The sequence below is a fragment of the Drosophila innubila genome, assembly GCF_004354385.1.
Source record: "Drosophila innubila isolate TH190305 chromosome 3R unlocalized genomic scaffold, UK_Dinn_1.0 2_E_3R, whole genome shotgun sequence".
NCBI lineage: Eukaryota > Metazoa > Arthropoda > Insecta > Diptera > Drosophilidae > Drosophila > Drosophila innubila.
Window position 1 is genome coordinate 5962931 of NW_022995380.1, and position 19789 is coordinate 5982719.

Here is a 19789-nt window from a genome sequence, read left to right on the forward strand (position 1 = left end):
GAAACTTTGTGACATTTTTTGGCGCGCACAGCGGAAACGTGCAAACTGGCAAATTTATAATGAGCCACGGGTTCAGCTCCGCGTGGCTGCCAACGGCATTTTCTCCTGGTCTGCTAAGCACTAAGCGCATTTGTCGCTGGGTTTTGCCCCAAAGATGGCTTCAAAAGGTTTCAAAGCGTCAAAATTTGTTTAGCTGCGCGCAGCTTGTGGCTAATACCTGAAAATGCTTTTAGAGTTTCATATTTTGATTTATTGGCTAATACACACACACACACACACACTCTCACACACATCAATTGAAGCGAATTGCATAACCATTTGCATTTGGAGCACGCCATGACTGAGCACTCAAATTGATGTATTGCACTAGAACCTGTTACACACTCTCATCGTGCTCTAATATTACGAGTTAGACTCCCTGAAGTTGCGTCACCGTCGCCGTCTATCCCGGACTCCTTAGTTGGCAGCAGTTCTATCGTCGCGCATCTTCCTTGGCCCACTGTTGACGTCAGTTCGTGCAATTTATTACATTATTGATATTAAATGCTATCGGGGTGTTCTGCATTTAAATTTAAATTTAAATGCATAACAGGATATTTAAGAGTGCCTGTTGGCATTGTTTACCGCCCATTCTGCAATGAAATTGATTTTCACGCATAATAAATGCATTTCCGCGCTTAATTGCGATAACGAACCATCTTTAAACAATAAATACAATAAAAACGAAAACGGCATTGCATTCAGTCCAACACGATTGGTTGATTATAACACGAGTTTTTCATTATAAATAAATGTTTTTTTATTATTCAACCAACTAGTAAGCTTTCGCATGAAAACCTGTTTTTAGTTATATGATCGCTAAAATCTATACAACGTTTTTCATTTTAATTGGGGATTCATTAAACAAACGTATTCAGACTACAACTTAATTAATAGAAAATAAGAACTAGATAGTTACCATAGTCAAGACATGATTTAAAAACTGACCTAAATTTACTTAATATACTTGCTTGTATATTTTAAACACATTAGTTAAAGATATAGTGTATGAACTTTTTAACAAGGTGAATGTATGTTTATATGAAGAGTTTAAAAATTTGTCTCAAGGTATTCACATTTAAACTTTCATGCTTTGAAGATAACCGTCTACAACTTAACATTCCCCAATAAAAATAATCTTTTGAATTCTGTTTGATCAATACCATTGATTAGTTTATATTTTCCTGACCTATCTTATCGTCAAATACAACCCATTTAGTTATCTCTAGTAATTTGAGTCATTTATAAACAGAGAGGTGTACTTTTGTTCGTAGTTTTCAAACATGTTCGATCGAACTTGATCGACTGATTTCCAGCTTCTCTCTCTCTCTCTCTCTCTCTCTCTGAAAATAGATTAACATTATCTACATGCCCTAAGCATCGTCTTATCAATAACATTTACTTTTCACAGTGAGACAGCTACTATCACAAAATTGTCATTCACGAGGCAGTTTTTGCTTGTGCTTGACTTTGTCACAGTCATGCTTAACAGTAAACATTTTCTCTACTCCTTACACAACATATTTTTTAAAGGGGTATTCAAATATAAACAGAACTAACAAACCATAGAAAATATTGTGATAATGATTAACCTGGTATTATCTTCATAAAATAGTACACTTTATTTTTGTTGTTTAAATAAAATAAATAATGAATAAAAAATATATTCAAATAAGTAATCTATATTCTTATCAAAGCTTGTCATTTACTAGCGCACCCACAGCATGTAAATAATTTATAAAGCAACCTAAAAAAATATTGGATTAGAACTGATAATCGATCTTAATAGGTTATATTTATCTAGAGTATTTCTTGGCCAGTCAAGTAAATAAGTTTAATAATCTCCGTAGCCACGTTTTAAAGTAAACACAAAAAGTGCATAGTCATAGTGAATGTTTCTAAAAATACCTTAAACACACCCCTCACCGAAGTGGCTACCAGAGACATTCCCCATGCTTATCAGCGGCATTTGTGAGGAGTGGAAATGTTTACTTGGACAGACCACTAAGCGTGATAAGGTTCGGAAAGCCGAGAGTGTGCTCGGTAATTATAGGCATACGACTATAAAGGTGCATCAACATTTCTGTGGTCAGTCTAAAATTGAATCGCTTGAAGTACATGTTATAGACACAATGTTTTTTATACTACTCTTGTTAACAACAGTCGCGCTGCTTTACGTCTATCTGAAATGGAACTTTAGTTTCTGGGAGCGTAAGGGATTTCCCTATGCGGCAGCATGTATTCCCTTCGGCGCGCTGGACTCTGTGCGCAGAAACAAGCGATCCTTTGGCCTGGCCATCTACGATATGTACACGGCCACTAAAAAGCCTTTTGTGGGCATTTACCTGACCCTGAGACCGGCTCTCCTGGTCCGTGATGCACAGTTGGCGCATGACATGTTGGTGAAGGACTTTGCCAGCTTCCACGATCGCGGCGTGTACGTGGATGAGGTTCATGATCCCTTATCAGCAAATCTTTTCTCCTTGGAAGGCAACAGATGGAAGACTACTCGTACGAAATTAACACCCTCGTTCACCTCGGGCAAACTCAAGGGCATGTTCCCCACCGCCGAAGCAGTTGCTGATAAGATGTTGGCCTACTTGAATAATAAGCTGCCCGAGACAAGTTCTAGTGAAATTGATATGAAGAACTTGATGTCATCGTAAGTAGCCACTTAAGAGACGATTGGAAGAACTCTCCTTATGTATTCCTATCTCTTATCTGCTGACTAGTTATGCCATCGACATTATTGCCTCAACGATATTTGGCCTGGATGTAGACAGTTTCACTGATCCCAACAATGAGTTTCGTCAGATAAGTAAGGAAGTTACCCAACCCACAGCAAAGAATATTTTGCGAGGAACAACATCGTTCTTATATCCTGGGTGAGTGCAAGTTCAATTCTCGATTCACCTATAGAGACTAAAGGAATTCTTGATATCTCTTCAGCCTGGAGAGGATCTTCAATCGTTTGGGCTCGTCAATTGACGGATTGGGACGCATGCGTGATTTGGCCCATCGCACAATTGCCTACAGGGAGGAGAACAAACTGATGCGACCTGATTTAATGCAACTTTTGTTGCAACTCCGCAACACTGGAAAGGTCAGCAATGATGACGACATTTGGGCGACGGAAACAGCAGCTGAAAGTCTCAAGACCCTGACCAAGGACAACATTGCTGCTCATCTATTTCTATTCTTTGTGGCTGGCTATGAAACAACTGCATCGACGACAGCTTTTACGCTATACGAACTGATGCAGAATCCCGACGTATTAGCCAAGCTGCGGGATGACATCAACCAGACGCTGGAGAAGCACAACGGACAGCTCACCTATGATTGCATACAAGACATGAAGTATCTGGAGCTCTGTGTTATGGGTATGATCAGTCAACAGTCTAGAGGAAGCACGAAAGTTGAGCTAATGTCTTCTATCAATTTACAGAGACGACTCGCAAGTATCCTGGACTTCCTATATTGAACCGAATGTGCACTGAAGATTATCCCCTGCCCAACAGCAAGCTTGTTGTTGAGAAGGGCACCCAAATTATCATATCCCTGTTAGGCATCCATCGTGATGAGGAGTATTTCCCCGAACCACTCAGTTATCAGCCAGAACGCTTCACCGATGAGCACAGAAATTACACACCTGCTGCTTATATGCCCTTTGGCGTGGGACCACGACAGTGCATCGGTAATTTCCAAACCCTTTACATAACTCTGTTTCGTATAAATTCTAATGCTCTTATTTTCTCTTCTGTACAGCGGCCAGAATGGGCAAGATGAACGTAAAGATTGCGTTGACCAAAATCCTGACTAACTTTAATATTGAAACTCGCCTGGAGAAGCGAGAGATTGACTTTACTGTAAACGGAGTTCCATTGCTCCCCAAGGGCGGCGTTCCTGTAAAACTTACTAGAAAAGCTCAAAGCGGAACTGCATAAATGTTTATGAAAGAAAATCGCTTTACCTAGTAGTTTAACAAAACTTGAACTAAAGTAATAAGAAGCAATCTTTAAGATACAATTTTTAAATACCTTATCGTACTCAAACTGAACTTAGTGATAGTAAAAATACTATAATTAAAAAATACACACTGATATTTTAATTAACATTTATTTACGAATTTTCTTATCATCTCTCTTATAAGTGCAACAATTTTTGTGAGATATCGGTAGATTGGAATATATAACATTTTCTAACAAAAGTGGAATACATTCTAGTGTCGCAGACTCCAATTAGTTAATAGATGCTTTATCAGAATGTTCTTTAAAAACGCAACTCTTTCTTTTTATACTACATATATATTTCATTGGATCAGTTTTCACTTGTAAAATGCATTTGAGAAATAAATTTGGGGGCATGGTCTGGGGCTAGACTGTTGCCCAACCCGTTGACAAGTTGACTAACTTTTAATGCACGTCACTTAAAAGTTGACGGCGGCTGCAGCGCCCAGCTGTCTCCTCGTCTGCTGCAATGAAGTTGTTGCCGACACCGCGCACTCTTATTAAAAACTTACTGAACCCAACTTAAAATTTCCATAAAAAAGATTGCACATACTTGAATTTTTCTTACGTCTCCTCAGTTATGAAACTTATTTGCAAGAGTCGGCTGGAATTTCTCGTACTTACAACATATTTAATTGGGCGTTGCGAAAAAGACTACTTTGAAGTTACTCAAATGAGAATTAATTATGATAACCCAAATGCAATTCATTACGGTTCCCGAAAGAAAGAAAAATAAAGATCTTATTTGTTATGTTTCCGCATGGGTTTATTTGGAGCTCATTAGAAAATATGAAATAAGCCTGATGGAGTATATAACACTCTGCTGATGTTAACTGAACCACAAAAAGTCCAAAAACTGTTTTCATTTCGTCCAATGCAAACAACATTAATGTCCGACACATGCAAACAGAAGACTGTAGAGCAAAAGGACGAAAGCGAGGATGGCGAGGATTTTCGTCCTGTGGCTATTGCCATCGCATATGAGGAGTGTCAAGGGTGCACAGTTGGTTGGCACAGTGGCAGCAAGCAGTCAGTTGCCAGCCACTTGGACACATGTAATAATTCAATTGTGTGAACATCTATTAAGGAAGATTGATGACAAGCGACGGAAAAAGAGACCCAGAGACTACACCACGAGTTGCCCCGGTCACTTTACTGCTCTGCCTTGGTCGGTATCCATGTGTGTGACGGGAAAGGACATGGTGAAAGGAATAAAATAAAATACTCAAACAATAAATGAACAAGCGGGTAGTCGGCAGGGGAGCAATTGCATCAAGTGGACCCATCAGCGCTTCCTTTTGACGACTCCACGCTGATTCGAGGTGTATGTGGATGTCAATTCTGAGCACTGACAACTGTCGACTGAGGACTGAGGACTGACGACTGATTCGTCTCGTGTTCGCTTTTTATTGTATCGCCGAGTCGCATATCAAATCAACTCTACCAAATGAAAATAATCCAAGCAGATGCTCTGACCAGAGACCAGAGAACGAGTCTCCATAGATAAAAGAAAACTCAGAGTTAAAATTGAATTGACATACATTTTCTACCTTGTTAAGTTGACATTGAGACTGGATGGCCTTAAGTGTCGATACTCGTACTTTAAAATGCTAAGCGTGGAGAGCATTTTGGTTGCGTCCTCTATGTCAACACGCCTGAGTGAATTCTCGCTGGCTTTAACAAAAAAGTGCGATAGCTGAAAACAAGCTGACATTTATGCAGTTTGCTCAACGAGCCTGCAGGCAACTGCTCAAGCACATCAGTACACTCACATCGCATATATTTTGCTGTTTCAGCAACAACGTCAGCAGGAGCAGTAAAAGTAGGAATAGAAGAAGGAGGTGAGAGGAAAGTCAATACAAGAACCTAACGAGCTTATTTCCAACCAACAAGCAACGCAGTCGGAACACTCAATCGGTACTGGAACTGTCGTTGCAGCTGGTTCCGGGGCTGAAGCTGGAGCTGAAGCTGAAGCCTGGCGGCAACATCACATGCATGATTGACTGCGCAGTTGTGCAGTGTAGCGCCCAGAGAGTACTTCACTATAAGCATACATATATGTATGGAGGGAGGTGCGCTCAGGTGCCACAATCGATTGTCATAAACTTGTGGCACATGTCTTCAGTTTCCGCAGACTGTAAGTTTGTAAGTTTGATGAGCTACACTGCAGCTAGGTAAGGGCAGCGGCAGCAACGAAGGACACTTCAACTTAAACCAATTAAGCGAATATCAGTTAATTATGGTCAGCGTGGTGAACAGGGCGTATACGCAACGCTGCCAGGTACAACAAGGCGTTGAAGCGCAGAAATGAGTGTTGGCCAGCGTCAGATAATGAAGAGAGTTGCAACAGACTGCAGCAGCTTCTGTTAATAAAATTGTATTAAAAACTCAAGTGTGTACGTTGAAAGTCAAGAGGGGTAGAAAAATAGAGAGATAAAATATTATAGTTTCTAATTAAAAGTTGATTGTTTCCCTGCTGCAGGTCCATCCCATCTTTTGCCAGCAACGCGGAAAAAGTTTCCAAGTCGAATAATTATAGCTCAGTTTGATTAAAAATAATTGTTGGGTAAACTCACGTAGTCCAATGTTTGATACGATGACACTGACTGAGCATTCGGTAAAATTTAATTTGTATAATTTGTTGTATTGTGGCTGGAAAGCAACAACCCTCAATTCCACAATTGTCTGTTCGGTTACTAATAAGTTATAAATAATTAAGAAATTGCTGATCTCAATTAAAATTGATTGAGCTTACCATTGAGAAACTATTACAATAGACTAAAGACAAACTTAGGAGATGCTGCTCGTATATTTTTGCACTATAGTAGTTTGTATGTTGATACGATTAAATGTGAATTTGCTTAAATCATACTCGTTACGAATTGTGTATTACCCCACATACACACACACAAACATATACGCACGCACAAGGACTGTTAACAAAGACAACAATTAAAACAAGCAATTAACAGACTATCAAATTGAGTGTTTTGCCTTGTTGTTTGTTCCTTGTCTGTTGCCAGTTTCCACTTTCCAGTTGTCTCTTCCGTCTCTCTCGACTATTGGCTGATGTCTGTCGTTTTGTGTTTGGCTTGTGAAAACCAATGCGACAACACAACGATGGCAAACAAGAAAAACCAATAAAATGAACTTGTCATAAAATTAACGCATTTATAAGGCAAACAATGCCGGATTAACAAACAGCAACAGCAATGAGAGAGCGATGACTGTGATGACAAGAACTCGCTGACAATGGCAATGTTGGTAATACGAGGCATTGAAGGAAGGACACAGCACGTCACGTCGCGTCGAACAGCATCGAACTATTTCCATTTATAGGCCATTTTTGTTTATACTCGCACGAGTTGTGGACGAGTTGCGTGAGAAATAACTGCCACTTAATTTTGCACTGACATGGTGGCATCGTGGCACAGTTCCTGCTCCGATTCGCAATAACTGACATAACGAGAAGATAAATATGCTGGCAACACCGAGCACCGAACACCGAGCACAGAACACTGCTGTTTATGACAGACGGCGCAACAAAGTCGAACTTGATTCGTGACTGAGGAACTCGTAAAATTAAAATTTGCACACGATTTACTTGCCACCCGAACTTTTATGTTGACTATTCTACGAAAAGTTAGAGTACTTTAACTATGGAAAGCAATTTGCCAGGCAGACTATCGAGCGTATACGTAATGTTATATTATCGGAAGAGGAATATCAAATACAAGTCATTATTTTTAATTTTTAATTTTTAAATTTAAAATGAAATTATGTTATTTGGAATCAATGACCAATATTTATTCGAGTTTTATAATTGTTATTTTCTCATTTATATGAACTTATGCGATTTATAGAGATGTCAGCTAGGGAATAATTCGCCATTTGTCTGCATCGTTATTCCTTATACCTTGTGGCGGGTCAGTTATGTTGTTGTTGCTCTTTCTGGCATATGCACGACAGTTGGCGAACACAATGCGTCCTTGCCCACAAATTACTGCGGCCCAATTGATCGATTGTTTGGGAGGGAATGAAAAAGACAGCACAAGTGGGCTACAAACATAAATGGAATGAGATTGAGAAACAGAGAGACGTAGCGACAGAGACATGCTAAAGTGTTGGCAGTATTGGGTAAAGTTACTCTCAGAACGAGACGTTTTATGATGTAAGGCAGTGAACTGTGGTAAACGATTTGTTGTTGCTGGTGTTGCATGCAGTCAAGGCACACACATAGGAATACACAGAGACACGTATATACATCTGCACACACGAATTGAATTAAATTGGATTCGTTGAGTTTGTGTAAACAAAATTTTAATGTCTTTTTGCTTTTGAAGTCATTCACTCAAACTCAAATTGAACTCAACTCAACTCCAGCTCTTGTGGATGCCACACACAGAGCCTGATGGTAGACAAAGGCAGAGGTCGCCGATGGGAGTATAAATGGGGGGAGGGGGAAGGGGGAAGGCTACGGAACGTCATGATGTTGATATGTCTGACATAAATTTCATCAACTGTCTAAGTTAATGACAGTAAATTTGTTTGAAAATTGCTTTAAAATGGCAAGGCAACCAAGCAGCGCAAAAACAGACTCGGCCTCTTTGGCAGGGGGTGTTCCTTGGGTTGTTAAGGTGGGCAATACCACCCACTTGCTACACACAAACGCACAAAGATAGCACACACACACTCACACAGTTACAGATACAGATACATATACAAATAGTCGTATAAGGCACACACGTAGTCAGTTGGCGCCATGTCGCAGTGACAGCCGTGCGCCAAAGATGCCAGCGAGCACAGAAGAAATGACTGAATTCAGCGAAATGTGTCATGATAACTCAAATAAAGAATAGAAAGCCAGTCAAGCTGGGCCGTAGTAGTAACCAGAGATGGAGATGACGATGGAGGCCGGAGACGGAAAGGCAGACGAAGGCGGAGCCCACGCTTCAGTCAGTCAGCCAGCCGCGAAATGCAAAGTGAGCGACTCTAAGGAAGCGACACACATGGAAAACGGAAAACGGAAAAGAGTGAAGACGAGCGGGATCAAGGGGAATAAAGGCACGGGCTCAACCAACTTATTACGTAAAAGTGAATTTATGAAGTGAAACGAGTTAAATGCCAGGCCACAATCTGGCTAAGCGTGTCATACAACAACAATAACAACAACAATAACAACAACAACAAGAGAAGCAAACATCTACAGATACAACTTGCGCATCTAAGAAATCATTTTTGCTTGTTTTTGCGCCCAATTTTTAATCTGATGATGTCAACACAAATTGTGGTGCAAAGTTGAGAGCACGCTCCCTTCTCGCTTGTTCCCTGCCATGCATCCCTCGACATCCCTCGTACTTGCACAAGAGTCGACAGCCGAAAAAAGCCACTCAAGGACTCTGCAAAACGCTCTGCCTGCAAAAGGTTAGCCGTCGAGTGTCAAGTTGCAAGTGGCAAGTGAAAAGCGCGTCCGCGACTCTGACTATAAGTGTGAGTGCCGCAGCGTCTCTGAATGTGAGTGTGGTTGTGTGTGTGTGTGCGTGTGTGTGAGTGCGGCCTTGTAGTGCCACTTGCAGCATATAAATTTTAGCGAGATTCTCTATATATACCCTCGATCGCTAAATTGAATAGATTTGGGTATAATCCACAATATTTTGTTGAATTAAATAATTATTTGTCGAGGGTATACAATAGCTTTCGACTTAAGTGGTACATATAAGCATCCATCTATGTTGGCCACAGGGTATTTTGTGAGTCGAGGACGCTCTCTGTGAGATCATTTCAACTTGTTTTATTATTATTATTCTATGGTTTTTTTGTACCCTCTTTTATAACAGCTGCAAATTGCAGTTACCGCCCGAGGCAAAAGCGCAGCGTGTGGCAGGGTTGCGTCGCATTAATATAAAGCACTGCGGCATGAAGGATTTTTCTGGCTTGCACTGCTTGTACTGGTGTTATGAGTGCCACCGCTACTTAGACAGCTTCCTTCACATACACAAGCACACACATATACATACATACATATAAGAGATACAAACTATCACGCGTTGTGCAAAAATGTTAAATGGCGATGTTGCCAAGATAAGCGAAATGGAGGTCACTAAGTAGGTAATAATAATCTCTTCTTCAGAATTGAGTTTTCATAAACAACATTTAATTTATTTCTTAGAATTCATTTAGCTAAGCTCCTATTAAAGTTAGTACGTTCTAGACAAATTGGCTTTAATGATAATATTCCTTTCATTGCAGAGAACTAAGTTACTAGAGAAAACACTTGAACACTACGCTTATACCATGTAAGTCTAAAATTGTGAAGTTTTTAGAGGTTTGGTTCAGTTTTATTGTCAAAAGAGAAGAGAACTAAAGGTAATATAAAAAAAAAAACAAATGCCATAATCCCGACTATAAAATATACGTTAAAGACAGGAACGGTAAATAATAATTATTTAATGAGTTTTATATTTTAATCAAAAATAATCATTATTGCGTAAGTAATATATTAAAAATTAAAAATAGTAATTTTGATGTAATTGTAATGATTACAATCCTTGTGAAGCATTTAGAAATACAATTCAATGTGAAGTAATTTAACAGATAATGACAACTATATTGCTCTATCCACAATTGTTAGGGTGTGATATAGATTTGCAATTTTTGGGGGCGGATGCGCCACACTCACATTAAATTAAGTTCTGGGCGTTTTTGTTGAATTGCAGAGACGGAAAATTGCTCAATAATTATAGAAATTTGTGCGACAAATATGAATCTCTATGTGTTTATAGCGATGCACATATCCATGCAGTCTCGGCTGTTGATAGTTCTGAAATGTGCTCGACAAAAATATTTTTCATTCGTCGCTGGCTTAAAACTGTTAAGCGTCTTAATATTTGTACTTATATACTTGCTTTTGAAATATTTTAAACAGATTCGTTTAATTGCTTGCTTGATATGTTGTTAAATTGCAATCTGACAGTTCTGCCATTCACTGCATGCGCTTCAATTTAGCTGTATTCTGTATTCTCACAGCTCGCACTTCGATCAAGTGCATTTAATTAAACAAGAAATCGAAATGCAATTAAAGCGAGCAAATACGTTCAAGCTGAAACACAATTACCGCGTGGTAGAGTTGCCCGTGGTGTTTTTGCTAATAGATACCGTTATGGCATCATTTGCCACAAACAAAGGCCGCCAGCGTAACTCTGTCCTTATGTTCTCCAACTGTACACATACAAACATACATAGGTATGTATGTATCTGTGCATCTATGTGAATTTATCTGTATCTGCATCTGTATTCATGCCAAAGGTCGCGAGTATTTGTGCTTATGTGTGTCCGCTTGTGGTCATATCTCGGTTAAATTATCGACGCCCACAAGTGTATCATATTTACGGCACCCACTGTGCATATATAATGAACGTGCAGCCGCCTCGAGGCGATACAAGGCGTGGCAAGGCGATACGAGTCGATTTGTCCAGAGCGTGCAGCAGCAAATGCAACTCAAAGATAACAATGACAAAGCCAAACAACATTGTCCAATTAAATTGCATTCCGAAGGCGTGCGAATTATGGAAGTGGCGTCGAAATGCGATGGCCGTTTATTACATTTAAAATCAATAAACAAGAGGAAGACGCCCAAGATGCCAAGCAACTGCAGATCCAAAGACTGCTCAACGGAGCACTGGCAGCAGCTAGAATTTAATGAAAGTATCACAATGATTGGTTTCTGTTGGCAACTGAGCGGCAACATCGCCGATGGCCAGCAAAAATGTCCAGCATAATGAATGGCATTGGCAAAGAGACTGGGCGCCATTGCCATCGTCCGAGCTGCATTAGTCGCCAACATGGAAATGCTATATATAAAACCCGGACAGGAGCCTTGGCTGACAGGCAGCTTAAATCCAGCCGAAAACGAGCAGCACCACCATCAGCACCACCAGCCGAGCAGTCACTGGCTGTGGCCCTAGCAAGATGCATTGTTTGGCGTAGAATTTAATTTTAGTTTAACTTTGTAATTTATCGATGCCGTATGTCGTCGTCGTCGTCGTCATTGCCCATTCTCCATTCTGCTTTCTCTCGAAAAACAAAAAAGTAAATCGAGGAATGAGCAAAGAAAGACAAAGCTCAAGACGTTCTTGCAACTAGACAAACTGAGTGGCTTGGTTCGTTCGGCGGTGACCAAGTGGTTGCTGCACCGCTGACTACCTTCATTAGTGTCTTGTTTGGCTCCAGTTCTGACTAACCATGGGGGCAGCCCTGCAATGGCATTTGCAATGGCTTAGTCTTGTTTTTGATGTGGGTGCGCACCATGTTGAAGTTAACAAAATGCACAAGTTGCCATTGCCATTTACCAGTTGCCATTTAGCAGTTGCCATCTTCATCTTTCTCTCATTGCATTTCTTTCTAGCTTTCCTTCTCTTGCCTTTTATGTTTTTGTTTTTGTTTTTGTTTGTATTTTTATCCTTGCATTTGTCTTCATCGACAGCCAAGTTGTTGGCTCTTTCATTTTTCTTTTGGGCGAAAAACTTTTGACTCATTCTCTGGACGCATTCCATTTCCATTTCCATCTTCAACTCCCATTCGTTTTCTCGTTTGCTGTCTGTCATTGGGTATCAGTGGCTAACTCGTTTGTCTTTCTGTGCACTTTACGTATACGTAATGACAATTAGAATTGACATACTACTCTGCTCCACAAAGTTTACCCAGCTGCTCGAGCTCGTCCTGCTGTTATTGTTGATTGCATCTAATCCTAAAGATTTTACAGTTGCCAACCCACTCCAACTTGGTCAACTTAATGAATAAGTTTGAAGGTTATAGCTAATACTGCCTTGGCTATTAAATACACTTAAGCCAATTACTTGAAAGGCCAGAGAGTGGTTCTTTCTTCAGCTTAGCATCAACTTCATCGGATATTACACTTCCACTACAGTACTATATATATTTAGTAAATGTTTTTGAAAAGACTTGATAGAGTATCCCAAATGGCTTTGTTTGGCATCAAAGACGAAGCTTGTTAGCAACCCCATTACGTGCTTCAAGTTTTTGAGAAGAGTTGATTTATTTATACGTATACACACATCTAAGTCATACTGGACAATTAATATGCTCGCATTACACATATGCGACCAATTAGCCATAATTAGTCAAGCACGTGTGGGAACGCCTTGTCCATCAGTCGGAGGCGACGCTTTGTCTGCCTGTCTGACTGTCAATCCGTCTGAATTTCTAAATGTCGCTCTGTCAAGTGCATGAAAATCCAATTTCGCGTTGGTTTCATTAGCAGCTCGGCCTTGGTTTTGTCCACTGTGGTTTTGGTGGCTCCAGTTTCGACTACCGTCCCGGTTTCGTGTACGGCTCAAGCAATTTCACTTTGCGCTCTCCCACAGATTTGGACAAAACCACAAAAAATAATTAAGCACACGACGACATTGCTGCTTGATATTGACAGCAATGTGCAGCAGAAGGATGAATGGTGTAGAATACGAGAGACGAGAGCTGCGAAATAGAAGATGGGTGCCAAAGGAACGATATTGAAATGTTTGCTGTCTTTTTTTGAATGCGAAATTGCCTAAATTTCTACGCAAAATTGAAAGTCTCATGTCACAGCAACAACAAACATGTGTCGTTTACCGTCCTTTATCCCGCGGCTTATACGATATTCGACTTGTTATTGAGTTGTCTCATCTATCTATCAGTCAGTTCGTCAGTCAGTACTTGGAGCTCCAATGGCTGGTCGAAATCAAATGAAGTGATATCGATGCGCCGCTGACTCTATTCATATGAGCATCTGCCGGCCAGAAATCCTCTGTGGCCTCTGGCGCGACTTTTGGTAGCAGGGAGTAGAAGATACGAGTTCCAATTTGTGGGGCATGCGGGCAGCTGTCAATGTGTCTATGGAAATGTACGCCGTATATTTGAGTGGATTTGCTAACTGATTTTGTTATACACTCCAGTCAACTGGCGGTATTGCTGACTGTGATTTTGTTCATATTCCACTGTCTGGCAACCAAATCCCCTATCTCACCACCCCATCCCCTTTCCAGCTGCTCCTGGTTGTTGATGTCTAAGTGTTGGCAATGCCAGTGTTTCATGCTGACAATCAAATTTGTTGACGTGGCTGGATTATTACTTCATAAGCAGAAAATCCGCAGAGCCCTCGCATTGTCAATTATCAGCAATTCTTTGTCAAATGCTTTGGCTTTTGGCTTTTGGCTTTCGGATCTGGCTTCTGGCTTCTGGCTTTTGGCCCTGCCTAACCAATAACAACGCCCATTAGCGATTACATTCGATTTTCGCATGCGAATCTCATTTGCCAATGGCAAATGGCATTCACTATTAGCACTTGCTAAGCTAATATCATGTCAAATACATTGCAAAATCGTAGACCCATCCAAGAACACCCTACCAATTGTCAGACCAATAAGTAGGGTGGGGTGTCACAGTCTGCATATAATAAGATGAGCCATGTAATTGAACCCCGCAAAATCAATCAGACTTGTGTGCGTGGCAAAGCAAACAAACCTAAGGTTAAATTGATATCACAGCGCTGATGACTTCGACGTGAACTTTGAAACGCAGAGGGTAAAAGCGTCCTGCAAACAGTTCACAAAGTACGAGTTGAGTACTTACATTTATCCGTGGATAGATATCCGACGTGTTCGTGGTTCGAGCAAAGAAGTTGTTCCAACTTTGATAAGTCAGACGAAAACAATAGCATAAAACAGTTTGGTGTGATTAGCCCGAATACCCACCTATTTAAAGTTTAATTTTAAACGTGATTTAGTAAAGTCAAAAGATACATTTTTCTTTGAGACTTGCACTTACAAAGTTATTAGATTTATATTAAACCTTAATGCTGCACAGCGAATGGAACGAAATTTAAATTTATAAATTGTTGCAATTGTTTCATTAACTAAAGTGACAGTCACTTTTTTTTTGTAATAGAACAAAAAATTTAATTTATTGGGACTTTCTACAATTTATGGCTAAATCAGTATTAAATTATGATTATGTTGCATTTTGTTTTTGGATTTTAATAGATTTCGCAGTGGGTAAAATATTTATTAGGCAGCCGTTGCCTAATTGAAATTTGTGGTTGATTATTTTATCATAAATTCGAATATAAGCAAAAATGCAACCTTAAACTCGTTTATGATCGGGCCGACAACATCGCTGCTGAGACACGGACAGATGACGCAACGGGGTACCACCGCAGCCATTTCCGTTGCTTGCAACATGCAAAGGGAGTGATGGACACAAAAAAAAAAGCTGTTTAGCAATAAATGTGCAGAGAATGTTCGGAAATAAGTATTTATTCACATGGAGTTCGAATAGAAAAGCATTGACGGTCGGCCGATCAACTGTCAAGCCATCGCGCCAACGTGGCCGGAACTTCAAATGGTTTTCTGGGAATTCTCATTTGAATACTCAAAGGAAAACTATTAAAAGCCGAAGTGTAAATTCCCTTTTAGTGACTCCTATACATTGAGTATTAGTTATTATTTACTTTGTTGAGTTAGACTGTCTATTTATATCTGTATATTAATTAACAAAATATGCTGAAAGTGAAAAATGCACACCAAAGGTAAAAATATTATGGGTGATAATGTGATAAGATTGCATATTCAAAATACTACATTAAAACCTGGTGTAGGAGATGTGTGAAGTGAACCGATGTCAGACCATAATCGCATATGCCCCACCACAGGGAATCCCATGTGTGTGAGATGTTGCCTCATTCTCTCTTTGTATGTATGTGTATGTGTATGTGTGTGTGTGTGTATATGTTTTTTGGTATTGGGTGGACATTGCTAACGGACGTTGGTTGGCATAAAAAGCATGTTCTATGCAGTCGTTTAGCTCAACCACAACATTATGTCGAATACCAGAATCTTCAATGTGCTCTCTCAGTGCTGCTTTATAATGGCGAGCAAGCCAGCACATAGTTTAAGCCAGGGCTGCAGGAGGAGGTAAAGACTGAAATAGGGGTAGTGGTGGGGGTAGGGGCATTGCAGTTGGTGGGTTTGGTCAGCTGGAGTTTATGTTTGGGTTAAGCTTAAAAGCATTCATTTTCATTTTCCCTACCTAAAATGCCACTGAAATATATGCAGGCATTCATGTGTGTTGCTCTTGTTGTGTTTGGGTGTTTGAATGTTTTGAGTTTCTGGTCAAAGAATGTGCTTTGCTGGCCAAAATAAGCAATAGCCAAATCTAATAAGCAAGCCCAGCATACTAATGAAATGTTTCCTAAATTCAAATGGAAACCGTCCGCTTAACTCGACTGTGAACCTTGATAAGTCTGATGAGTTGTTGCTCCTGGTTGTATTATTAATTTGTTGTCAAACATTTATAAAAAACACTTTTCACTTTGAGCAACAGCTTAATTTAATTGACGCTGCTGCACTCAAAAGAAACTTTGTGTTGCCAACGCACAGAAAGACAGAGTTACAAAGATACTGAGATACAGAAATGTATACTCGTAGGAACATGGAGCATGTCCGAGACTGAAGGAGCAGCGACAGAAATAGAACGAGTTGCTGCTCGTTCTGGCCAAGTCCATTAAGATGCTTTAATTATTAATCAGCCTTAAAAGCAATGCCATTGCTTTTGCCTCTTCTTTATTTATACTCCTTTTTAATCGCAGCAAACGCTTGCATTTAATTATAAGTTTAGCGATACAAATTTAAAGCAAAAACTTGAGAAAACTTCTCTGTACTTTCCGACTCTGTTTCTTTTCATAAAAACCTTTCATAATTGTGAGTGGGTTTCTTTACGCCGTCCAAATGGAAACAGAAATAAATAAAATTATATCCAGCTGATGGAGAGGGTTTCTATTGATTGTAAAAAATACCAATGGCTGGCCAATTGGCTCTTGGCACCTGACAGTTCAAACTTTTGGGGCAAACACACATGCACGAAATCATATTCACGCACAACAAACACAAATCTTCCACACACTCGCACACACACACACTTTCAAAGTCAGTTGAGCCCGTTTCGGAGACGAAGTGAGCCTTCAACGGCACAATTTCGTAATTTTTATGGCAAAAGTTCTCTAATCAAATTTAATGAATTGTGAAAAAGGCAACAAATAAGTAGAGGACAACTTTGTTGCCAAAGTTTGTCGTCGCTGATTTTTCTTATGAGTAGACGTCACTTCAGGACCGAGAATCTCGAGAAGGACTTGCTTTTTTGGCTTCGATTTGGTTGCGTTGTGTTGTAAATTGCCGGATGTGATTTTTGTGGGTTGGCATTATTAAATGCGGTATAAAATCCGTGGGCTACATGGAAGTCTAACAAATGCTCACAGTTAGCAGGCTGCCGTAGGAATTGTTGTATTCGTACTTCAGCATCTCCTTCTGGTCTGGTATGTCCCAATACATAAATGTTTATGTATAGAAATACTTATATAATATACAGTACCAGTCATTTTGTATGGCCTGTTGTTGGTCTTTTGTTGGGAGCGAGCCCTCTTTGTGGGCATTTCGAGCACTTTGCTGGGAAAACTTTGTCAATGTAACGGAAAACTGCGTTTAGGTAAATTTTCCATTTGATATTCCTTGAAATTGCAACACTACTACGATTCAACTTCCTGTGGCAAGGATGAAGCAGAGTCAAAATAAAAATTACAGACGATTAGAACATGTCTCTCTTTCTCTCCCTTCGCAAAAATAATCCATCAATTAAATTTCATAAAAGAAATTGTACAGCGAGTGTCGTGCAACGGAAGCACCCTGTATTCATGTGAGACTGCTATCGTCTGCACTTATAATAAGCAAACCATAAATTCTTATATTTTATTAATGCGATTTGAACGCGTTGAGTTTCTTGCCAGTTGCCATATGGAAGTATTAATCAAACCGGGGAGGGAAAAGGTTCCCTCATTGCTCGCTGCAGCTACAAAATTTAGGCGATTTTTCATTATGTTTCCAGCGCTTTTATTTTTTTTTCTTTTCTATTCGGTTCTGTTGTTCTGCTGTGGCAAAGTTTACTCGGCACAGCAAGTGAAAATAATTTACGCATTGCCCCAAAAATATTCGACAACATTCAAGAATCTATGTGAGTGGGCTTGTGTGTGTAAGCGAGAGCTTGGAGCATCATTATGATTACTCATACGCAGCGTTTGCAACAATCATGCGTCGCGTTATTAGCTGTGTCAGCGCCACAAAAGTAATGACAACGAAAATATGCCACGAGTATTTTTATTATTTGTATTTACGCCGATATATGTGTGTGTGCTTGTGTGGTTTTCTGTGTGTGTGTGTCTCTGCTAACAAACTGCGAAATGAAAATGAATTTGCGCTGTCAATTCTCTGACTCCTTTTGTTGACTGTTAATATTTCTGCTAAGTCAGAGCTCCATCAGTCTGTTTTTTATTGTTAGACATATGGTCACTCTAGATGCTTCAATCTTGTTATAGTCATTGAGTTCACTTGTGCCAGTAGCCAGTTTGAAAGCATATTTTAGCTAAATAAACAGCTGACTCATCTAGCAGCTACCACGCAATATTTGCTTCATTTTCTTTCATTCAGACTTGTTGCCGCAGTCAGCTGAACTTTGACAGTGCTGGGTTGTAATTTATGACTTGTTTTACAACACCCCCATATAGTCACATACACGCTCAAACACACACACACACACACACACACACATTTATTTATATATACATAGCAACACTCCATCGATAGATGGCGCCACTCGCGAGTTGAAATATTTATGGAGTTTCTTTTGGTTACATTTTTGTGGGTTACACTCTGATGTGGTTTTATCTACGCGCCACGGCCACGCCCCCCGTAAGCGCCCACACCGCAACTTGACTGGCTCGCTTAGTCAACAGTTGACTCTGCTTTTGTTTATGACATGTCCCCTCATTCATTTTAATTAATTCCTGCTAGCATTTTGCGCCCATGGCAATGACATCGCAATGCAAACAATAAAGAAAAAATGCGCACAAAGAAGAGGCAGGACAACGGCAACGGCAACGACAACGACAAGTGGCTGGACTCGAACTCAGGCCACAATACGGATACGGATACGGACACGGACGTGGACATGAACATGAAGATGGAGATGGACAGAGATTGGTGAATGTTGGTCTTATGTAAAAATCACGGAGGCGTTTATGCTGGCCAACTATTTTTATTCTCATTTTTATGTTTATTCTCATTCTTAGTCTCATTCTCGAGGCTGCCTTACAAGTTGCCAGCTCTGGTTGAGATGTCATGCTCGTAGCCAGGCGATGTGGTGCGATGTGGCGGGGACCTAGGGACACTATTGACGTAGTTTATGGAGCCATTTATGACGATTCAACATTTTTATTTCAACCGCAGTGCAGAGCAGGGCAGCAGGGCAGCAGCAACTTAAATTTACTGCTAGCTAAAGCCGCTGCCCCGGTGCTGGTGCCGGTGTGGGCAAATAAAAACAAAAGACCACAAGGCAATCTGCGGGGGATAACAATGCCAAAGCAGCGGAAAATGTTGAAGAAAGAAGGCAGCCATAGATAAAGCTTAGATGTGCAGAGCGTATCGAGTTTCTATTATCTCTGGAAAACGTCGCGACGTCTAGGAGTCGAAAAGTTTTCACGCAACGGGCGGGGAAACTTAAAAAAAAAAAACCAGAAAATACAAAATACAAAATAAATATAGCAACGCCACAAAAACAGAAAATAAAGCAAAAGTGCCTGAAGCAATGGCAGGAGCAGCCACGGCATAGTCGCTCACAATCGCATAATGAAGAGCGCGTCATTA

General features: G+C 40.2%; 1 protein-coding gene across 1 annotated transcript; it reads left to right on the plus strand.

Annotated features, from left to right (window-relative positions):
* Positions 1-2132: 2132 nt before the first annotated feature.
* LOC117790879 (probable cytochrome P450 6d5) lies at positions 2133-4133 on the plus strand. The gene is made up of 5 exons (XM_034630486.1): positions 2133-2701; positions 2772-2924; positions 2989-3419; positions 3485-3733; positions 3805-4133. Exons 1-5 carry the CDS (start codon positions 2172-2174, stop codon positions 3981-3983), a joined length of 1542 nt encoding a protein of 513 aa, XP_034486377.1. The 5' UTR covers positions 2133-2171; the 3' UTR covers positions 3984-4133.
* The last annotated feature ends 15656 nt before the right edge of the window (positions 4134-19789 follow it).

What these genes read in the sequence shown, in the direction of transcription:
- LOC117790879 (XM_034630486.1), top strand. Translation starts at nt 2,172, where the DNA reads ATGTTTTTTATACTACTCTTGTTAACAACAGTCGCGCTGCTTTACGTC. An exon ending in ATGAAGAACTTGATGTCATC is followed by an intron (nt 2,702 to 2,771) that starts GTAAGTAGCCAC and finishes TCTGCTGACTAG; the next exon opens with TTATGCCATCGACATTATTG. An exon ending in GGGACCACGACAGTGCATCG is followed by an intron (nt 3,734 to 3,804) that starts GTAATTTCCAAA and finishes TCTTCTGTACAG; the next exon opens with CGGCCAGAATGGGCAAGATG.